The following is a 21,146-nucleotide window of genomic DNA, read 5'->3' as shown; positions in this document are numbered from 1 at the left end:
CTTGGAAAATGAGAAATTTCTGTTGAGGTTGCAGAGTGCCAATTTCTTTGACAGCCAAAAGTGTTGCGTTACCGTGTGAGTGCAGGCAGACGTTTTGGACAGTGACCTTGTCAGAGCACATTTCCTAAGTGGTACGAGACAGGCTCAAAGACTCAAGTGCCCCAAGAGAAGGTGCTAAGCCAGGCTGATATGATAAAGAGCACCAAGCTGGTGAGGTGGGAAGGCAGGATGGTGTCACAGATAGAGACCTGACTGGGGAATCGGGATGTCTGACTTCTTTTCTTGCTGCCTTTTCAGCACAGCTGGGCAATTATGTTTACCCTCTGTTTTATTTTGATTGCAAGATTGGTATTGCAAGGACATTGTCTTTGTGACTCTTAGGAGGATGCCCAGTACGTAATGCACTAATGCTGCTGTGATCAGGGAGGCTGGTATGGTGCTGTTATTATGCAAGTTATCAAAGCAGAGTTAGCAGGTCCACGTGGCAGATGTAGATGTTCTGAAGAACCCCACAGTTCCTTAGCAAGACTGTCTTCTCCTGAGATGTTGTCACCCCAAGGCTTGTTCTGGCTCATTTTGAAGAGAACATATTGCTAGCTTTGTTACTGAAAGGGTCCAGGTTAAAATAACCCTCCAAACCACAGAGTGTGACTCTGCATGACCTTGAGTCCCTCTGCCCAGTGGAGATGGAGAGATGGGGGATAGTCCAGGTCCAGAGCCAGAATGTGGGTGTCCTGAATGGCCTCTTGGACCAGTGTGTTTCTCTCCCTTCACCTGCAGAGGAAGAAGATTATGCTCCATAGGCTCAAGGCCTATTGATACCCCAAGGCTGTGTATGCTGAAGGCTATTTGGAATACCCTAAGGGTCCTGCAGCCTGGACAGAGCAGACCCTCTGTGTCAGGACCCTGTCCCTCCACCTTGTGCTGGCTGCGGCTCAGTTATGCTCAGGCACAGCTGGCTCCATGCTGAAGTCGCTGGGTGTTTTACTCTGACTCTCTCTGCAGAATGTCATTCCTCCTGTTTGCTTTCCCTCCCCAGAGGAGTTCCTCTCCAGTCTCGATCACTATGAAATTGCGTTCCCCATCCAAGTGGACCAAAACGGGGATTTCCTCACCTTTGACGTGAGAAGCCAGCTGAAGCAACGTCCTCGGCGCAGTCTGGGCTCCTTGCCCTACGAGCCATCTGAGCAGCAGGTTTTCTACAAAGTCTCTGCCCACCGAACCCAGTTCCTCCTCAACCTGACACTGCACTCCAACCTACTGGCTGAGCACTTCACTGTCGAATACTGGAAGCGAGATGGCGTGGACTGGCAACATGATTTCCATGAAGACTGCCACTATGCGGGCCACTTGCAGGATCAGTACCTGAACTCAAAGGTCGCCATCAGCAACTGCAATGGACTGGTGAGTCTCTGTGTTTTGGCCAGCCAAGGGCAATACTAACAACTAGAGCTGCCCATAAAGCAGAGCTGATTGCAGCCTCTTTGATCTTTGCTGTAGAAGTGCAACCCAGTTTGGGTCCCAGCACCTGTTTCCAGCAGGTGGTGGTGGGAAAGGCATGGGGTTGGTGTCAAGCTAGAATATTGCACACTGGCATCAGCTGAGGGTGAAGAAAGCCACATCCCTTCATTACATCAGTAGGGGTTCCTGATCCATGTTTTGCTTGTAGTCTAGTTCTACCAAAGTCAGTGGGCATTTTTCCATTGATTTTAATTGGAGTGCGATAATCCAGACTCTAGACCATTATTCTGGCTCTCACAGAACTCTCCCCTCCACTTCCAACAGCAACAGAAAAAGGTATGTTTCACATGCTAGTGAGGAAGAAGTGCAGGAGGGCAGGAATTTCACAGCACAACTGGGAATGTCAAAAATGCATTCAGATCCTTCCAACTGCAGATACATTCTTGGGGTTCCCAGTCACTTCTGTCCAGATTTCAGGAGCTAAAAATGTGACTTCTGGGGGAAAACCTGAAATAATCAGTTTTTCAATATGAAGAGAACGTCAAGAGGGGCAAGATGGCATTCCTCAAAACCAGCAAGGCTACTGCAAAGAGGGTGGGAATGATTGACTTTGCATGTCCTAACAGCTAGGACTAGACATCGTAGTCTTAAATATCAGCAAGAAAGCTTAATGGTAGACATTAGTGGTAAGGATAGCTGAGCTCTGCACTATAGATTGCTTGGAGAGTACGTGGCCCCTACATCACTGGAGATCTTTAAGAATAGGCCAGACAGATGCCTCTCAGAAATACTCCAGGTATGATTCATTAGCTCTTCCAGCACTGGGAATAGACTAAGGACTTCCATCCTTATTTTTCTGTGATTTTCTGATATTTCTGGCTCACAAAGCACATTTCATGACCTGCCAGATGGAGGGATGGAGCAAACATACCCTGTTAGCGAATCCCAAGGATGATGGCTCCCTTGGAGGGGTAACATGTAGAAAAAGACTCTGTAGGCCAGCTTCATATTTATGCTACAGCCCCACCTCTTAGCAGTATTCTGGCAGGGTGGAAGAGCTTCCAAATGGGAATGAATTCATATTTGATTTATTGCTAAATTACACTGCCAGAACAGTGCTGTGGGTTATTAACAGAAATGAGAATCTGACTCATTATATCATAGAGTCTAATGTTTCTATATCACAGCCAAAAATCAGAGCTGCATAAACTCTTGGTTCTCTAGTTAGCCCTTTGTTTAGATATGGGAACTCTGCTGAAGTCCTAGACAATTTACTGGTGTTCACAAAAGCACTGAAGGGTGAGCTGGATGCTGCTGGCTCAGAAGGGAACTGGCACCTTCCCACTTCAGAGGGCAGCAAGTCCAGGGCAAGCAATGGCCCAGCAGCACTTGTACTGGGATAATTTAGTCCACAGGCTGTTTAGCTCTGGAGAGATACCAGGGGCTGTCTGGAGGAAAATGCAGCCAGGCACAAAGAGGGATGGAGGGTCATCCAACAACCTCTCCTTTTCCTGAACTCTGTCCTTCTGCCCTTGAGAGCTGCGGACATCAGCAAGGAGAGGGGAGGAGGTCTTCTGGGTTAGTGAGGACAATAGGGTCAGGAATTTGGACAAGAGGAGTCTGTCATCTTTTTAGCTGGCAGAGTGGGGGCTGTATTTACCACCGGAGAAGACCTGTTGCAGAGCTCTGGTTGATCAGTAACAGCTGATCCGCTCATGCCATCCCTCAGCCACAGCACGCTCCCTTCCAGGAAGGCATCAGTCTGCTTTGGAGAGGACAGATAGGGACAGAAGAGGGTCTCCAGTTGCTGAGGTCTCAAGGTTCAGGTTCATGCTGACACGTGCTAAGGGGGGACTGCACACGGTGACCCACGTTTGTGCAGACCTGACTCACTGATGATGCAAAGGGAGTTGTGTGTTGTGTTCTTGAATGGGCACAAGCAAGGACCAGGTGCTGATTACGGGGTGAGCTGTGCATGAGGAGGAGGGAAAGGGACGAGTGCATCCACAGAGGTGTCCAACACAAAGCTGTGAAAATGGGTAACATGCCCCAAGCCATCCTCCTGTCCTCAAATGCCAACATCCCTAAGCAATTTCTGTGTCTGGAAGGTGTACCACTGTAAAACTGCTTTGTTTTCAAATGCCCGAGACGTAACTCACACCTTACAGCACCCCAGCTTTGAACTGCCAATATCTGGGCATGCTCCCATTGACTCGTCTTACCGGCCACACACACTGTCACCCCAGCCTGAGGGCAGGCAGGCAGGCAACATGGCTCACCTCACGCATCTCCCATGGAGGGCACGCCGCTGAGCTTCAGGCTGAGTTGGGGGGAAAGTCACCCAGGCTTAAGTTGTTGGATCAAAGGGCAAAATGGTCCATTTTCCAAAACACGCAGAGCTGTGGGCCGCCAGCAGGGCCAAGCACGAAGCAGCTGGAGCCTGCAGGGAGCAGCCCGGGCAGCTTTGCCTCAGCCTGGTCAGGAGCTGAAATACCTGTCTTAAGCAAAGCCATGTTTCATCCCAATGGCTGCATGAGATCCCAAGGACCCTTGTCCTACCATCAAAAAAATCACAGCGAGGAGAAAGCAGCTTTAGGAGAGAAATGCCACTCTCTTACCTCCTGTGTCAGAGATCATCAAAGGACAGTTTAAAGGCCAGGTTTTCAACCCTGTGTGTCTGTGCTGAAATTGTGCTTTCACCTGAAAAGCCCCCCTGAAGTCAGCATGAACATTGAATGCTTGGAGCAAGGCAGATGGCCCCGCTGCCGAGGCTAACATTGAGCTCCTCATGTGTACGTACGAGGAGGTGGAATTGCTGAATTGCAGTATGTGGCTGTGCTTTTCTTAAGTGTGGTTATAAGCTAATAGCATAAACCATCCCTGCTCTGCAGATGACCTGGGTGAATCATAGACAGGATATCCAGTTTAGCTCCCCCACAAACCACAGGGATCTCTCTAAGGGCTTCTCGCCGCCCCCTTTCAGCAGGCTTGTGTCACGTCCAGCACCCGGACCTCAGAGCTCGGTCTTTGGGGTCAGCAATGGGGCAGTTTTCAGACTCCTGTGATGGTCGAGCTTCATTGCCGAAGGATGCCAGGCCAGCGGTGGAGCCTCCTGCCTCTCGTGCTCTGCAGAGGCTCCGGGTTTAAGTAGGAACGGCCCTTTTCTAGTGGTACATGGTTTTCAGGCAGGACGTGCTTTCCCCTCCTGCTGCTCTGCCCCAAGCCGGTGGTGACCTCCTTCTCCCCATCCCACAAAGCCGGCAGCCAGCTGGCTTCGCAGGCCGACACTCGGCTTTCCGCCGGAGCCTTCGCCAGGCTAACCTCACAGTACCTCGCTTGTGTTTGAAAAGGTGGAGCTGAGCCAAGAGCAACAGAGCCTGGTGCAGGAGGAAATCCCCCGGCACTCTGGAGATGGGGACTTCGCTGTGCACACACTGCCCCAATTCAGCTTTCATGGCAGGGAGGGAGAGGAGGAGAAACCTATTACGGAGGCAGCGTTCACCCCAGAGAGGCTCTCCTCCACGAACGCCCAGCAATAAAGCAGTTATGCAGGTGGTGCCTTCCATGCAAGGACCTCAAGGTGTTTTACAGAGACCTGCTTCCCCACTCCTTGTCCTGGCAGATCAGGGTTCCCATCCTTCTTGCATAGAGGGGAGCTGGTAAAGTGCTGTGACATCCAAAAGACAACACCGATGCAGACCTGGTGGCAGGACGGGGGTGCGGCTGCGCCCAGAACTATGGTTGCACACAGGGAGCGGGAGGACAGCCAGGTAACATGGGTTTTAGACTTTTGGGATACTTCTTGTCCTGCTTGAGCAATGCCAGGAATGTTTCTGTGCCTTGGTTGCTTGCTGGTAACGTTCAGCTGATAGTACGCCCACGTTTCTTGGAGTTAAGTGAGATTCAGTGCCAGGAATTGTTACAGCAATGGAGCTTCTACTTGAATCATGTTGGGCTGCGAGAAACTTTTTAGGTTGCTCAGACCTTTTAGGTAGAAGGTATCCTTGCTGTGAGGATAGGATCAGCTGCAGTGGAGAGAACTTGCAAGCACCTGGTGGGTTTGGCTGGTCATCCTGCTGGGTTCTGCTCCTGCCCAGGCATCACTGTCTCGCAAGTGGGTCCACTCACAGAGAGCAAAGTCTGGGCTCACAGCTGAGATTCATTCAAAGAATAAAATAAGGGAGAACAACAAAAAACAAATAAGGGAGCAGAAACAAGATCATCTGACTGAGGTGGCCAGTCAGAGGTGTAAAAGGGGCAGTGATGCCTGTGGGGCACAACCCAGGTTTCAGGCTGCAGAGAAAGGTTGTGGCTCCTGCTGGTTACCTCACTGCTAATCAGACTTCAGATTTTAAAGATTCAGTGTGTTTCTCAAAAGCCTCTGAGCATCTACACTTCCCTGCAGCTCTGTACCTGAGTTTCCCAGCTGGTGATAATGGTCCTGAGCTGCTTTCAAAGGTTCTTTGGTGAGGTCGAAAAGTATACAAGGTAGATCTCACTGCTGAGTTGTGCTGCTATTTGAAGGTATGGTATTTAAAATCCCACAGACAGCTCTCAATTAGACTGAGTGGGTGGAATAGGAAATAACTCATTCATAATTTTGCAAGGAAAGACTGTGATTTCCAGAGGACTTTGGTGAACACAGATGTCCGAAGGCATCCACCACCATCTGTCTCAGTTTTCTCTGGTCTGTAGGTTCATACAGTTCAGTGTTTGTGCGTAAATGAAGGATTCTTTCACATTCTCAAAAGTATTTGTCAGTCCCCAGAAATTCAGTGGTTAATCATAAAAAAGCTCATTACGAGAAGCCACCAGTATGTCACCCAGTTCTCCCTCCACCTCTTTTATTGCCTTCTGTCTCTTTCCTTCTGCAGCATGGGGTGATTGTCGCAGATGAGGAGGAATATTTCATTGAACCGCTGAGCCCGGGAGCCAATGTCAGCACAGGCAGCGAGGGCAAGGGCAGCCCCCACGTCGTGTACAAGCGATCGTCTCTCCAGTACCCACACATGGATGCAGCCTGTGGCGTGCTAGGTATCTGTACCCGCCAACACATCCTCAATCCATCCCAGGGCAGGCTGGTAAAGTCCCAGTAGACCAGGCTTTGAAGGTCCACACTGCTCTATATGGCAAAGAACCAAATTTATCTCCTGCATTCAAGAAAGTTTTCTGTATTTACTTTTACCCACGTTAAGGATTTCTGGTGGCCTGGTCTTTGGAAAGTTCTTGTACTCTCTTCTTCGCAGCAAGGCTTTTAAATTTGGAAATAGAGCATGGAATAGAAAAGAAAAAGCTGTGTCTTATTGTTCTTAAGAAAAATCCTCCCAGATTTGGCCAATTTACAAGGTATTGAGAAATCGTAGCTTATGCATGCTCAGCAGAGACTTGTCTTTGGGTTTTAGTCACTGAAGATTGTGTCCACATGGAGATATATATGCTGCTGTTAGAGATCAGGTGGAAAGATGCCTTTAGGGTGGGATGTGGGATCTGGTTAGTCACAGTGGGCTCTGGGAGATGTTTACAGAAGATGACAATTGCACATCTACCCCATTTCTATGCTTACAAGCCTTGACTTCCTAAAGGACTCACACAGGTCTGCACTGGCCTCTCCCCACGTGCCTGTGCCCTACTCATCCTTGCTAGCAGTCCGTCTGCGTCCCAGAGCCTGGCTGAAATCCCCAGCCCTTGTGAATGTGCAAAGTTTCTCCATCTACCCAAAATGTTGCATGTACACAGAATGCTGCTCCATCAGTTTACAGAGGCTTCCCCTGGCTCCGTAAGGATGAGAGGAGATGCCATCCCTGCAGAGGGGCCAGCTCGCATTTTATGGATTAGGGTTTGTGGAAGCGGAAGCAGAGCTGTTCCCAGTTGCTCCTGGCAGGTTTGTGTGTCACTTCAGGATGTTCATCCAGTGCCCCAGTGGTGACGCTTGACCAGATGAGGAGTCGCTGCTGGGAAGGAGTGGAACCTCTGGAGACACTGGGGCACTGCCAGCCTGCTCTGAGCAGGCTCCGAGTGTCCCCAGACCTGCCAGCATCTCTCAAGTCAACCTGTGCTTCTCTGGCCTGGCTCCTCCCGTCCCAGCTCCCAAAGTCATGTTGGACGAAGCGCCAGCAGACTCCCCTTCTGCTGACTTTTTGCCACATTCCCCAGCTTCCAGACAAAAGTTAGCCAGTTCCTAATTGCTTCTTGGAAAGCAAAGACCATGCAGTGGGAGCCACAGGCCAAATACAGTTCAGAACAACCACAGCGCAGCTGGCCCCGGCAAAGCCACCCCGTCCCCTCGCCCTGCAGGCTGGACCTGTCCCGACCTGCCCAGCACAGCTGGGTCCCGAGCACTCCCATGAGCTCCCTCTGATCAGCCGGAGGGGCCGGAGCTGGTAGGCTGTGGGGCCACCTGTGATCTGCCTATCTTCGCAGTCTTGCTGGATGTTTAATGATCCAGCGTCAGAGCAGAGAAGGGGGATTCAGCCGGTTCTCTTGACAGGGCAGGAGAGTGGTTGTAATCTCCCAGTCAGCTCTCCTGCCCTGTGGTGGTCTCCAGGCTGTGGGTTTGGAGCTGGTGGCCCTGCTGGGGACATCTCTAGGGTCAGATCAGTAGCACTTGAAGCCTGGAGCAAAGTCCTACAAACCTGCTGCTGCTTTGGAGGCTGCAGCCATTTCTGTGGAGGAAAAGCCAAGTCCTAAATTCAGGTCCTGGCAGGAAAAGGAAAGAGGAAATGATCTGCAATGGCTTTATTTTCAGATTATGTCTGTGTAGTTTCTAAATCCACACCGCTCTTCCCTGTGACAGAGGCGAGGGCAGGGCCTTGCAGCATGGAGGCAGTGAAGTGTTGTGTGGGGCTGATGCAGCAGGATGGGTGCACACCTCTGTGGGCAGCACCTGGGCAGGAGGAGGGCAGGAGGGCAGGCAGGATGCCAGCGGGGCCAACAGGAGCACAGGGCCAGCCCTGAGCTGCAGTAGGAAGAGCTCAGCAGATCCAGCCGATGGCAGTGGGGGCATTTGCTGGGTCTGCACGTGGTGCATAAAGAGCCTCGCAGTAGCCTTTCCTTCCCTGAAACCAAGCTCATACTGTGCACCCCTCACCTCTGTGTGCTGCCAAATTGCTGCTGGAGGACAACAGAAAAATCTCTTTCCCTCCTCAGATGAGAAGCCCTGGAAAGGGAGACACTGGTGGCTGCGGACGCTGAAGCCTTCCCCTCTGAAGCCGTCAGGCAACCACAGCCAGCGAGGCCAGCTGCCCCTGAAGAGATCCGTCAGCACAGAGCGCTACGTGGAGACCCTGGTGGTAGCTGACAAAATGATGGTGGGGTACCACGGGCGGCGGGACATAGAGCAGTACATCCTGGCCATCATGAATATTGTAAGTGTTATAACCACATCATGAACCTTGGGGGACCCCAGGGGCTCACACACCCAGCAGCAGAGAGCAAGCAGGAATAAATCCTGTTCGTCACCCTGAATGTCTGGGTTTGGCAGAGGCTGCCATGTGCTTTTCCTGCAAGAAGACAAGAGGGATGGGAACGCAGTGGGGAAATCAGGTCTGTTCCAGGATGGCAGTGGCTTCTCCCCATCTCCAGAGCAAGATGTTTGGGTCAAAAATCCTGACATGCTGCTGCTGCTCATGAGCAGTGATACTCTGGAGCCTGCAGGGACTCTTTGTTGTGTAGGGGAGGCACTGTAGGAGAGGTAAACTCTGGCCTGTCTGAGCATGCTACAGGCCAGATCTGGACTGGGAGAACAAAGCCCTTTCTTTGAACAGCATCTCTCATCTCAAATTAGCATTGCAAATAGGACCAGCCAAGCTGAGAAACACATGGGAAAGCATAAGGACAGTGAGCTCTCACGCCTGGGGGCTGATCAGCATGAGAGGTAGGGAGAAATACCCTCGTTCTTCCATACCATGCTGCCTGTGTCTCTGGGTTACTGCAGAGGAGCTTCCTCTGCAGCATCAGATTTGGGTCATTGCTGGCGGCAGGATACCAGGCTAGATGCATTAACAGCCTGAATTGGCCATGCTGAATCCTCCTGTGAGGTGAGATAGGCTTGGAAGTTATCCATCAAACCGCTGAAAGCCCCTCTGTGATGGTTCTTTGTCCTGTCCCCTGCAGGATCTCTTTTCATGGCTTACTCTGTTTGCATTTCTAAAGCAGATGCCAGATTTTAAAACAATACCGTTTCTAACTGTTTCATCTGCTCTAAAATACCCATCATGTGGTGGCAGATTTCTGAGAGATGCTGTGTCATCCCCCGCTGATGGGCAGTCAGCAAAGCTTCGTCCTTGTGGCTGCGTAATGCCAGGACTGTGGGCTTCCCCACCTGAGCTCCAGGAAAGGACCAGGTGCTGTGGGATGTCAGCTTCACTGCTTGAATCTCCCCAGAAGGAGGCACTGAGGTCTGAACATGGTTTAGGAGGCTCTGCAATCCAAGTGGTAACGTGGAGTCCCATACCCATTTCTGCTTTCTAAAAAAATGGTGTTCAGACCCTGCAGCCCACGCTGACGAAGCAGTCCTGTCTCCCTCCGCCAGGTGCCCAGCACATGCCAGCTCACCCACCGATTGCACTGTCACCCAGCCAGTGAGCTCATTTTTAAGACTCGTCTTTTCTTGTTTCTTGGAGGTCAGGTTGCCAAACTTTTCCAGGACTCGAGTCTGGGCAATATTGTCAATATCCTGGTGACCCGGCTGATCCTCCTCACCGAGGATCAGGTAAGGTGGGCTTTGCTGAGCCGCTTCTGTCCTGTGTTTGTGCTTCCTTTGTGGGTCTGTGTATTCCCCTTGGATGTCACCCCCGAGAGGTCCCCCCAGTGCAGTCTGCTTCATGTACCACATCCTCTCAGTGGCAGCTGGGAACTTGGTTCAGGCTATGGGTTGAGGAGACCTCTGGGACTCTGAGGACTGTTTCTGTGGTAAGGTGGCTTTAGGGAGGTTTAAGTAGCTTTAGTCCTCCTAAAGTCTTCCTTTCCCATGGCCTCCACGAAAAGGTGGGGGCATCTGGACTGGAGTCAGTGCTCTGCTGCCGTGGGAATAGGCAGTGCCTTCGTATCAGAGCTTTCCTGGGAACACACTGTCATATTACTTCCATTCCAGCCCACACTGGAGATTAACCACCACGCCGGGAAATCCCTGGACAGCTTCTGCAAGTGGCAGAAATCCATTGTGAACAGGAATGGCAATGGGAATGCTATCCCCGAGAATGGCATAGCCAACCACGACACTGCAGTGCTGATCACCAGGTAAGGCTGAGCCCGGCCCTGGCAGCACTGTCTTCATTGGGAGTGTCCTCTGTGCAGTTGTCCTCTATCTCTGTCCAAGTGGTTCATCCAGGGCTTCCTTCCCATGTGCTCCCCCACAAGCCGCCTGGCAGTGGCTGTCCCTCATGCTGGCCACTTGCCGGTTCCCTTGCAGCGATGCAGATTGTTGCAGTTGAGATAGATAGTTATCATCCTCCAGTGTCTTCCCTCAGTCTTTTTTGTGCTCTCAAGGAGCTTAATTTGCAGCCACGGGTATTTGTGCACCAAAAGTTAATGGCGTAGTGTGTACAGCAGTGTTGGGCCTGTGTGGGAACCCACCCCGGAGTCGTGGAGCATCGGGCATCCTACTGAATGGAGAGCCCCATCTGCCCCTGCTGTGAAAGATGGGGAAGAGGATACAAGTGGGACGTGAGCATCATGAGAGTGACAGAGTGCCTCCAGCCAGTACGGGATTTGGATCACCCAATTTTAGGTGCCTACATGTAGGGCTGAACTCTCTCCTTGGTAGCTGATGGACACCCTTGAAGTAGTGACTTCATCCCAACTCCCTTAGGACAAGAGCAGTCCTGCCCTGCCTGTGTCTCTGTGCTCCTGTAACAACGGTCTAGGTCAGAAGCTTAATGTGGATGCTGAATTAGACCTCCATAGCTGGGTGAAGGGGTCTGAACCTTCACATGCAGGACAAATGACCACCATCAGAATAGATGGGTGCTTGAGCCTGGAGCAGCAGAGGGTACAGGAGGGACAGTTGGAAGGGCAGATGGATGGTCAGAAGGAAAGAAGATGCAGAGAGGACAACAGGGACAGTGGAAGGGACAGAGGGGTGGCTGGGAGGACAAAGGATGCTGAAGGGAGAGCTGGAAAGATGGAAGGGACGAAGGGTGCTGAGAGGCAGCTCTCAGCAGTGTTGCCGGCTGCTCCTGGGACACTGGCTCTCCAGTGCCCACATAAACCCTGCTTGGGCAGAGGAACAGCAGCCTGGGGAGAAACCAAAGGCACCAGGGGAAGAGTGAGAGAAAGGCCCCTCAGCCCCAGCTTTTCACCCTGCCGGGGCTGCGGCGTCTGCTTTTCCTTCCCTCCTGCCACACCTGGCGGAGGGAAGGAAACGCCAGATCCGAGTTCTTCGGCCTCCCACCAGATGTTTGAGCTAACCCAAAGCGACTCGCCGGGCCGGCCGCGCCAGGCTTGGACAACACCAGTGCATCCGGCCCCGTCTCTAATAAATTCCCCGTCTCCCGATAACATCCTGCTGAGCTGTGGGCTTTTTTCTCTTGCAGGGACGTGTCAAACCAGAGCCTCCGAAGCCTTTAATGGTATTCACTCAAAACAAAGCAACAAATGTTTTTCACTCGCTTGGTTTTGTGCCGGGGGTGAGAGGTTTGGACGCTTCCAGAGAGCGCCAGGGGCCAAAGGGACAGGAGCCATCACCAGGAACATGTTATGCTTAACCCATCGTGTGCTCTCAGCTTGCTTCCTCCCCACTCTCATCCCCATGGGGCCGCCAGGGTCAGATGGTCCTGCTCGCCGTGTGGGTGTCCCCCAAACCCGCACCATGGTCAGCATGCTCAGTGCTCCGAGCCCAGCTCACACTCAGGTTGAAATGCACCTCAGGGCTAAGGAGCAACACCCCAACCCAGCTCTGGGGTGTCCCAGCCCAGTTGCTACTGGTCCTCCCACCTGCCCGCCCTATGCGGATTTCAGTGTTAGCCTTGCTCCTTTCAGCCCGGGTTTTACAAAGACCCAAATGTCGGGGGTGTCTCACCTTCTGGAGAAGGTATTTGAACAGAGGGAGGGAGCGCCATGCAATTTGTCTCTGCAATTAAATGATAATATTCACTCTCTGGCCCAAACTGTTCTCTTTTGGAGCTGCTACCATGTTCCATCGCAAAGGTGCTGCATTTCAATTTGGAGGAGATTTTACTTTGCTGTCCTCGTTTAGCTTTTCCTTGTACATGGCTAATGATGTGCAAACAGTTGATTCCTTGATGCAATGGCTGGAAGTCGAGGCCAGGAACATAGGGAAGAGTCATCTTGAATCAACCCATATTGAATTTGTTTGGAAAATTCTCAGTAAAGAACTAAACTGAAAAAAAAATATAAAAAATCACTTTAGCATTTTAATGAAACCACAGTGGGTTTTGAAATGGAACATGTTTTCAAACTGAAATGTTTTCCTTATTTTTCAAAAAAATTTTCGGAATTACATATTTGATTGATATGATTTCCTGCAAGGGACCTGAGTTTACAGACAGGAGGCTGGCCCTGTCCTCTTTCACCCTGTGCTGCTGGGGCAGATCCCTGAACCTGGTGCCTCCCGGGAGAGAAGTGGCCAGCTCCTGGGAGTGCACTGGGTGCTAGTGAGCAGAGCTGGACCACCCACCCAAACCCAAAGAGCTTCAAGGTTGGAATAGCATTGTCCCTGCTGATTTACCACATTTCATCAAAACCAAACCTCTGACCCCACTCAGCACTGCCCCATAGTTAAGGGACAGAAGCTATCATTAAAAATCCACAGTGAGTCTCAGCCTGGGGAAAGTAAGTGTTGTACAATACAGATCAGAGGCATCTTACCTGTTACAGTCGGTACTTTCCATTCCAGAAGTGTTGCATGAGCCATGGGCTGTTTTGAAGTGTTTTGAATGTGAACACATCAGTAAAATGGAGATGCGCTATTTTGTAACCACCGACATTGTAAGTGTTCTTAATGCTGCCTTTTCTTTGCAGATACGACATTTGCATCTACAAGAATAAACCATGCGGCACCCTGGGTAGGTAGGATTTTGCTGCCCCTTCAGCAGCACTTCTCACTAGCACACGCATCTTCGGAGCGTGGCGAGGGTGGGCTATGCCATCCCCCTTTCCTAGTGATCAGGCTGAGGGGAAGCGCTTGCCCAACGCTACTGCGAGCACCGGCCGCGGAGCCAGGAACAGGCCAGTGGTTTCCAGCCTGCTTGACTGTGTAGCCTCCTTACTTCTGTAAACACTAAAAGCAGCAACCCGGAGGACAGATGGGTTCTGGAACGCTTCTCTGTTATATCCCTGGGTCAGGTCCAGCCTGATGATTAAGAACCACTCGCATCTAGGGCTGGTCCATAGCCTAGTGGAGTATTCCTGGCTTAGCAGAGAGAAATAAGACTTTTTTGTGATGACTATAAAGGGAGTTCTTTATTTAAACTGCTAGACGTAGACAGACCCTGCAGTTCTCTCTGGCTGTAGCTCCTAATTTGTCGTGCCCTGGTCTAGACTAAGCAGTCAGGGAGGGATTACTGCTCTGAATCACCACAGTTAAAAAGGAAAAGTTGGTGGATCTCTGACCTGATGCGACTGCAGATGAGGTGCCTGGGAGGGAAATTGAGGCCGGAGGTGCCATGATGGCTCAATTCATTCCTTTAACAGAGACTGTTCCTCCCTTGGCCCAGTGCAGCGGGCACAGTCTGTGGTGGTAGGACAGTGTATGGGCAGAGGGTTGGGGGAATCTGCTGCCACGATTCAGGGGGATTTCTGCATGATCCAGCCCTCCAGATGGAGCCAGGCTGGATTCCTGATCGTGGTGGGTGTCAGCCAGAACCAAGTGCGGATGGACAGGTTGGATCCTGGCTTACTCAGTTGTCCAGGCTGCCCTGGCCAGGTTTGGATGCCCAGGTGCTGGTGCAGCTGATCTCAGGTTCCCCCACCAGCAGTGCTGGTGTTGTGACAAGGACTTGCTCCCTTTCTGCACATAGTCTGGGGTTTGGATGTGAAATTCAGAGGATTTTGACCCATTCTTGGCATTTCCAAGCCTGTCATTGTTAATTTAGTTGACAGTGCTGAGTGACCATGTGCCCACAGCCCATAAGAGCCATGGGTCCATCCCAAAGCCCAATAGTGTAACCAGTGGGAAGAGACTTGTTAGTGACAGCAGGCTGTGCTCAGTGTTAGTGAGTGTGAAACACATCAGTTAGTTCCCAAATACCACCTATGGCCCCTGCAGATGCTTTGTGCTGACGCTATGTGACAACTCTGTCTGGCTTCCCTAGGCCTGGCCCCTGTCGGCGGGATGTGCGAACGAGAACGAAGCTGCAGCATCAATGAGGACATTGGCCTGGCCACAGCCTTCACCATTGCCCACGAGATTGGCCACACGTGAGTACTGTGCCTGCAGAGTGGCTGTCACAGGGAAGGGCCCCTGTTGGTTTGTTCCTGCCAACAGGAGCTGAAAAATCCTTCCTGTGGATGATCCAGATGTGTCAAAAATGCAGCAGCTGATCGTCTCTCTATTGCCTTGGTGATGCTTTCTAGGTTTGGCATGAATCATGATGGAGTCGGCAACAGCTGTGGCTCCCGTGGGCAAGAAACGGCCAAGCTCATGGCTGCTCACATCACCATGAAGACCAACCCGTTTGTATGGTCCACGTGCAGCAGGGATTACATCACCAGCTTCCTAGAGTAAGGAATCCATCTCACCTTGCCCTTCCTTCTACCTCACAACCAGTACACACCTCCAGCGTCTCACAGTCACTTGTGAGCAGTGGGTAAAGCCAAAGAAAAGCCCCCAAAGCACACAGCCCATGCACGTTCTGTCTTGTCTCCCAGCACCTCATCCTATCCCAAGAAGCATGTGCTTTCCTCCCTTCCTTTAGACTTTCCCATGGTTTGCTTGCCTGCTGAGGACACTAACCCCATTTACCTTGCAGCTGTGAGACCTTTATTTAGGTTCCCCACTTCCAGAAACTTCACAAATAAGTCAATAGCTCTGGAGGCATTTGGATGTTCCTGAAGTTCAGCCAGGAATTGCAGAGAAGAGTTGGTGTGGTGGGGAAGAAAGATCTGGAGACAGGACTGGGTCTGCATGGTGTAGGCAGCTTCTCTGGACACTGGGGAGAGTTTTCAGGTGTGAACAAGCAATGTGGGAGAAAGGTTTTTGGTTTTTTTTCCAAAGCATCTTTAGCATTCGGGAGAAGAGATTTAGGCTCCTAAGTCCCAGAGTTTTGATATTGTCACCTTACCTGAGTCATGCCTCTGCAACCTGAAAGAGCTTCTCATCCAGGGTTCAGACAGTACCCAGGGTTTCTATCACAAAACGAGCAGTCAGGATCAATTTTGGTGAAGTTTTTGGTAGGATACAGGCACTACCTAACAGAAGGACTGGGTAGGACTTGAGTCATGATTGGAAGAAGCAAGTATGTGGTGTCACTGTTCAGGGAAGTCCCCAGGGAGTCTGAATACCAGACCTCTACTGGTGGACGCTGCTGTGACACTGCTGTTGGAACGCTGCAAGAGAAGCAGCAAAGGCAAGCCTCCCCAAAGGGCTGCCGTCTGCCTCACTGTCCAGCAAAGCTTAGCCAAACCGCATGGCTCATCACCAAATCCCGCATGTGGTGGCTCACGTTTGGCCACAGTAAAACCTGTCCCCCTCGCTCTTGACCCCCGGACACACACCACAGCAAAACACGTTGCATGGACAGTGCCGGGAAAGCTGCCTTGTCCTCAGGTAACCCCAAGGTCTCGGCAGGGCTGGCGGAGGACGGCGAGTTCATGTCGTCCTTCTCCACGGTTTATGCTGGCCACCCCCGCCTAAGCGCAGCCCCAAGAGCCTCTGCCGGGATGGGGCTGTGGTGCATGCAAGACCCCGGGATTCGGGGCCGGGGGAGTGGTGACAGGGGCCTTGATTTAGGGAGAGCTCAGAAAGCAGCAAGGAAGGGGGAGGGAAAGGCGTGTTCCTTGCAAAATTTGGACGCTCCTACAAAGCTCTGGCATGCAGAAGGACAGGCTTGGAGAGCAGGGGCTCTCCGTGCTCGGCACCTCTGGTTGCTTTCAGCTGGGGCTCTGCAGCCCCTCTGCCTACCCGCTGCCCACGCAAGGGTCCTGGGCACGCGCCTGCCTGCATGCTGTCACGCGCTGTCTGCTGGCCCTGGAACCTGTTGGGACAGCCAGGCGCTGGCAATAGCATGCAAAACCCTCAGATTAAAACTTCTAGACTTACGTAGGAACAAGCATGTGCTTCCCAGCCCTGAGGGCACAGATAGAAAGACTTCAGAGCACTTTCTCAGCAGCAGTTTTGCCCAGAGGAGGCTGGTAGAGATATCCCCCCCAAGCAGTCAAGCATGTGAGAGCTCAGCCCTGTGCGGAGCTGGGAGTGCTTGCTGCTGGTCCTCCACCGCGACGCTCTCCTACAAGCCTTTCTGAGCTCTGATTCTCATCTCTTGTTTCCAGCTCCGGGATGGGATTATGCCTGAACAATGCTCCTCCCAAGCAAGACTTTATCTACCCAACCGTGGCTCCAGGACAGGCCTACGATGCCGACGAGCAGTGCCGTTTCCAGTACGGAGTTAAATCTCGCCAGTGTAAATACGGGGTAGAGAGCCTTCCTGCTTTACTATCGGTTCCCAGGGGGTGGAGGATGGGGGCTACAAGGGCAAAAGGCCATGGGGCCGTTCCTCTGCTGCCCACATCGCTTTGCTGTCCTGCTTCAAATGAAGGGCACTAGCATGTTCCCTGTGAGCTTTTTGCCTTGCTTCCCTGTGAGAGGACAGAGGAAGTTGTTTATCATCCACAAATGTTGACCCCAGCTCAGTTTCGGTCAAATTAGCCCCATGGGAAGAGATCTCTTGCCTCTGCCTGATACCTTGGCTGCTGCTGGTCCCCAAGGGTTGCAGCTGAAAGCCAAGCTGCAGTCCCCTCATCCAGACTCCCCTCTCAGTGAGGCTTTGTACACACATATTTTTCATAATCCTTACTAGAAGTCATTATACTGCTCGCACAAACTTAGGAGGAGAAACATCTTTCTTCCAGATGAGGTGGGTCGATGTGCTGTAGGTATGTCTGAGGGAGAGCTGCCCACCTAAGCCACCCCTGCCATCACGCTGCCATCCCCTGATCTTTGAATCCAGGAAACCACTGAAAGGAAAGGTTATTTCAGGAGAAAAGAGTCTTCCTGGATCTCAGCCTGACGTTTTGCTGTTCTTAACCTACTGGACATTGCCAACTATCTGAGCATAGTGGTGAGGGGGAAGCATCTGCACTGAACTAATTGAACTCCTTAACACATCCACTTTACTCTAGAGAAAACAGAGGAGCCAGCAGTGAGATACATGGGCAGCTGTGTTGTCTGATGGACACACATGTATGTGTACCCACCCCAGTCCAAGCCCTGGAAAGCTGTAAAGGAGGAAACATATCAGACCACAGTTTAGTTTCTCTTGCAACCATGTAAATATAAGCCTAATGCTGCCATTGAAGTGACCTGATGTGAACCAGCTTATCACTCTGAGTGTTCGTCTGTTTAGTATGGTTAAACACTAAACCACCTCCTGGTGTTCTCACCAGCTCATCTTGGTGAACAAAGGGCAAAGTTTGGCTCTCCCTGGTCCAGTGCTCTTTCAACATGGCCCAGGGGCCCAGAGCCCACTGGACATGGGGCAGATGCAGTCTCATGAGGCACCCAGAGCAGCAGCAGAAGTCTGGGTCCGAATAACATGGTCGTGGTATCTGATGTCAGGTGCTACCAACTGCGGTCTGTGCCCCTCCTTGGCTGAGCCAGAGGCAGTGGAATGGAAACTTTCCACATTTACATGCCTGTTTCCCAGCTGATTTTTAACTCGGGCAGACGCTTCCTGTATATATACAAAGATCACAAAAGCACAAGATGTCCTTGTGATGACCCTTCTAGCCCAGTCTTGCGTGCTGTTTGGGAGAAACCCAAAGGGCGTAAGGGCTCAAGCACGTGCAGATAAAGCTGGGTAAATGTGTAAGTCCACCCATCCTGTGCCTCATATAAACAAACTCCAGGGTGATGGTGCAAACACAGCAGCATCCCTTCCTCCATGCCAATACAGAGCAGATGATTAATAGGTATAATGGGGACAGAGTGAACAGATGTCACTGGTTGAAGCTGGGAAGTCCTCTCCCTTGGTGACACAGAGAGAAGAGACTATGCAGGAGCTCCTATTTCCCAATAGTCATGCTGGCTCTTCAAGAGCAGTATGGAGGGGTAGATGCCTTTTGAAGATGGGAAGACTTTCTCCTTTCACTGATTAAAACCAGCTGCAGCTGGGCTTTGGCAAAGGAGTTGGGAACCAAAATCCCTTTGCATCTCGGAGCTGTGGTCCTCAGCGCAGACTCCGCAGTATTTTCCTTTACTGGCTCACCCTGTGGCACTCTGCTATCACAACCCCAGGAACAGGAGGGAAGCAGAGAAATCCTGAGCTCATCTTTTCACCCTCCTTCGTACCAGCACACAGGATTCCCAGTCGTTGAGTCAGTTCGTCCTGTGGGGTTATCAGTTAATGTTTAGAGCACAGCCCTTGGTTGGCGGGGCAGAGGAATGCCTTGCTGGAAGGCTGAACCAAGCCCGGAGGGGTGATGAACAGGCTGCTACCTGACTGGAGGCAGGCAGCCTGCAGGAGCTGTCTTGTAGGTCATGCTGCCATAGGGGCAAGCAGGAGGCTAGGCGGTCGCTGTGCCGGCACCAGAGCATGCAGCACAGAGCACGCCGGGTCCTTCAGCCCATGCCGCAGCATTGGTGTGCACCGACAGTGGCACCGGTGTGTGCCGGGAGCACATTAGCAGCAGCCGTGGCTGTTCGGGCTCTGCTCTCGCATCTCGAGATCATTTTCTTCATTGACAATGTGAGCCTGTTCAATACTTTCATGTATAGCCTAAGTCACAGCACGCTGCTCTCTGAAATCAGCAGCAAGTTTTCCATAGGCTTGTTTCAGTAGTAATAGGAGCAGGATGGTGACTGGCAGGAAACTCAGCTCTGGATTTTAGGTGTTGCTTTGCAGTTTGCAGGTGTTGAAGTCCAGCCTGGTTGATTTAGTGGCAGAGCCGTTTCAAAGGGCCTGGACTTTCTGATTTAGCAGGTGTGACAACTTTGCAGAGTCTCTGTCATGACCCTAACTTTTGGGTGGGTTCTGGAACAGCCAAGAGAAGCTTTTTGTTTGCTCATGATTTGAGAGGTCAGGGTGGGCTGAAAGCTCAGGATCTGCGGCTCAGGAAACCTCCTGGAAAGAGCTCTGGAGTCCTCAGCCCAGCCCACTTTGTGGACCCAACTGCACCTAGCAGAGGCAGAGAGCAGAAGTGCCCTCTTCTGGAACTGCTGAAGGGCTAGCTCAGTAGCTGGTGTTATTCTGATTATTCTGAAAATGGCTCTAAATCTTCCAGAGGAGTCTTCCTTTTAGGACTGTTAGGGTGGCTGCAGATTGCCAGTACACAAGACAGTTACACTGTGACCTGCAGTACATTCCTGTAGCAGATGACAGATGTGCTGCGTTGATGCTCCCAGGGAGTCCCAGCTTCCCGCAGAGGCAGATCTGGATCCATGTGGCGGATCTGGACCCAGGTGGTGTAGGGATGCTCATGGCAGGTGCTAGGAATGGGCCCTTGTGCTTGGCCTCCACTGCACAGACCCAAAAAAGAGAACATCCCTCAGTCCTGGGGAGAGGGGTCAGGTGGAGCACAGCAGGATTAGCTCGGGCCTCACCGGGATGTCCAAGGAGATGTGTCCTCTGTGGCACAAAGACCAAGTTTGGCTGTGCGGGCTGGCTTCGGAACCAGCTCTGGTACCTGAGCGCAGTGGAACCTCCAAATCCAGAGAACCCCAGCCACAGGAGAAGTGCTTAGGCTTAGTCCAGAGAGGGGGGGTCAACTGTCAGTGGCCTTGGGGTGACTGCAGCTGGCAACACCTTCCAAGATTTCATCTCATTTTCCCCCCACCATGCTGAAAACACTCCTGTCCCTGTGTCCCAGCCCAGCTGGTGCTTCTCAAGCACACTGGCGTGTTGCTGCCCCAGCCTTGCAGCCCCTAGCACAAGTGAATCCTAACCTTGGCTTTGTTTGTCTCTTTCTTCCTCCCTCCCCCTCTCTCCCCCCAAATTTTTCTCTTTCCAGGAAGTCTGCAGTGAGTTATGGTGTCTGAGTAAAAGCAACCGCTGCATAACCAACAGCATCCCTGCTGCTGAGGGAACCATATGCCAAACCAACACCATTGAAAAGGGGGTAAGGAAGCTCAGGGCACCACAGCGAGTTGACAGTGAATGGTTGAATCCCCTCCTCCAGCGATAACTGGGATTATTGTTTGCGTTGGTGGGCACGGAGTTGATTTAAGAGCACCCACCAGCCTGTCCTCCCCTGCCTCCCAGAACCTGGAGCCACCCCCACCCTCCTTGCCAGCACAGGGGGAGGCTGGGATGTGCCAAGGAGCCCAGGGGTCCGTAATCACCCCGAAGTACAGATCATCTTGCATATTGCTGGAAATGCAGAATATGAAGTCCCTGCTCCAGTGAGCTTCTTGGTCTCACCTAGGAGGCACAGTAAGGTGACCTCAAGCAATGCCATATGCTGTAGATGAACATCTTGTTCTCAGGTCTGCTGAGGTCTCCTGGCTGTCCTGAGAAAAGCGATTTTTGCCCTTTTCCCCAGAAGGGACAGTGGGTTTGTAACATGCTTTCAGA

General features: G+C 51.8%; 1 protein-coding gene across 2 annotated transcripts in view; it reads left to right on the top strand.

Annotated features, from left to right (window-relative positions):
• ADAMTS10 (ADAM metallopeptidase with thrombospondin type 1 motif 10) overlaps positions 1-21,146 on the top strand; it is a 59,395-nt gene that overhangs the window by 17,531 nt on the left and 20,718 nt on the right. For both annotated transcript variants that reach the window (XM_052801657.1, XM_052801656.1), the window contains exons 3-12: positions 1,040-1,404; positions 6,336-6,495; positions 8,608-8,825; positions 10,088-10,171; positions 10,553-10,698; positions 13,441-13,484; positions 14,733-14,838; positions 14,995-15,141; positions 16,909-17,050; positions 20,584-20,691. In XM_052801657.1, the coding sequence (XP_052657617.1) occupies positions 1,040-1,404; positions 6,336-6,495; positions 8,608-8,825; positions 10,088-10,171; positions 10,553-10,698; positions 13,441-13,484; positions 14,733-14,838; positions 14,995-15,141; positions 16,909-17,050; positions 20,584-20,691 (1,520 nt within the window). The remainder of the gene's footprint in view (positions 1-1,039; positions 1,405-6,335; positions 6,496-8,607; positions 8,826-10,087; positions 10,172-10,552; positions 10,699-13,440; positions 13,485-14,732; positions 14,839-14,994; positions 15,142-16,908; positions 17,051-20,583; positions 20,692-21,146) is intronic.

Source organism: Harpia harpyja, chromosome 11, assembly GCF_026419915.1.
Source record: "Harpia harpyja isolate bHarHar1 chromosome 11, bHarHar1 primary haplotype, whole genome shotgun sequence".
Classification (NCBI taxonomy): domain Eukaryota; kingdom Metazoa; phylum Chordata; class Aves; order Accipitriformes; family Accipitridae; genus Harpia; species Harpia harpyja.
This window is presented reverse-complemented; position numbering and strand designations above follow the sequence as displayed.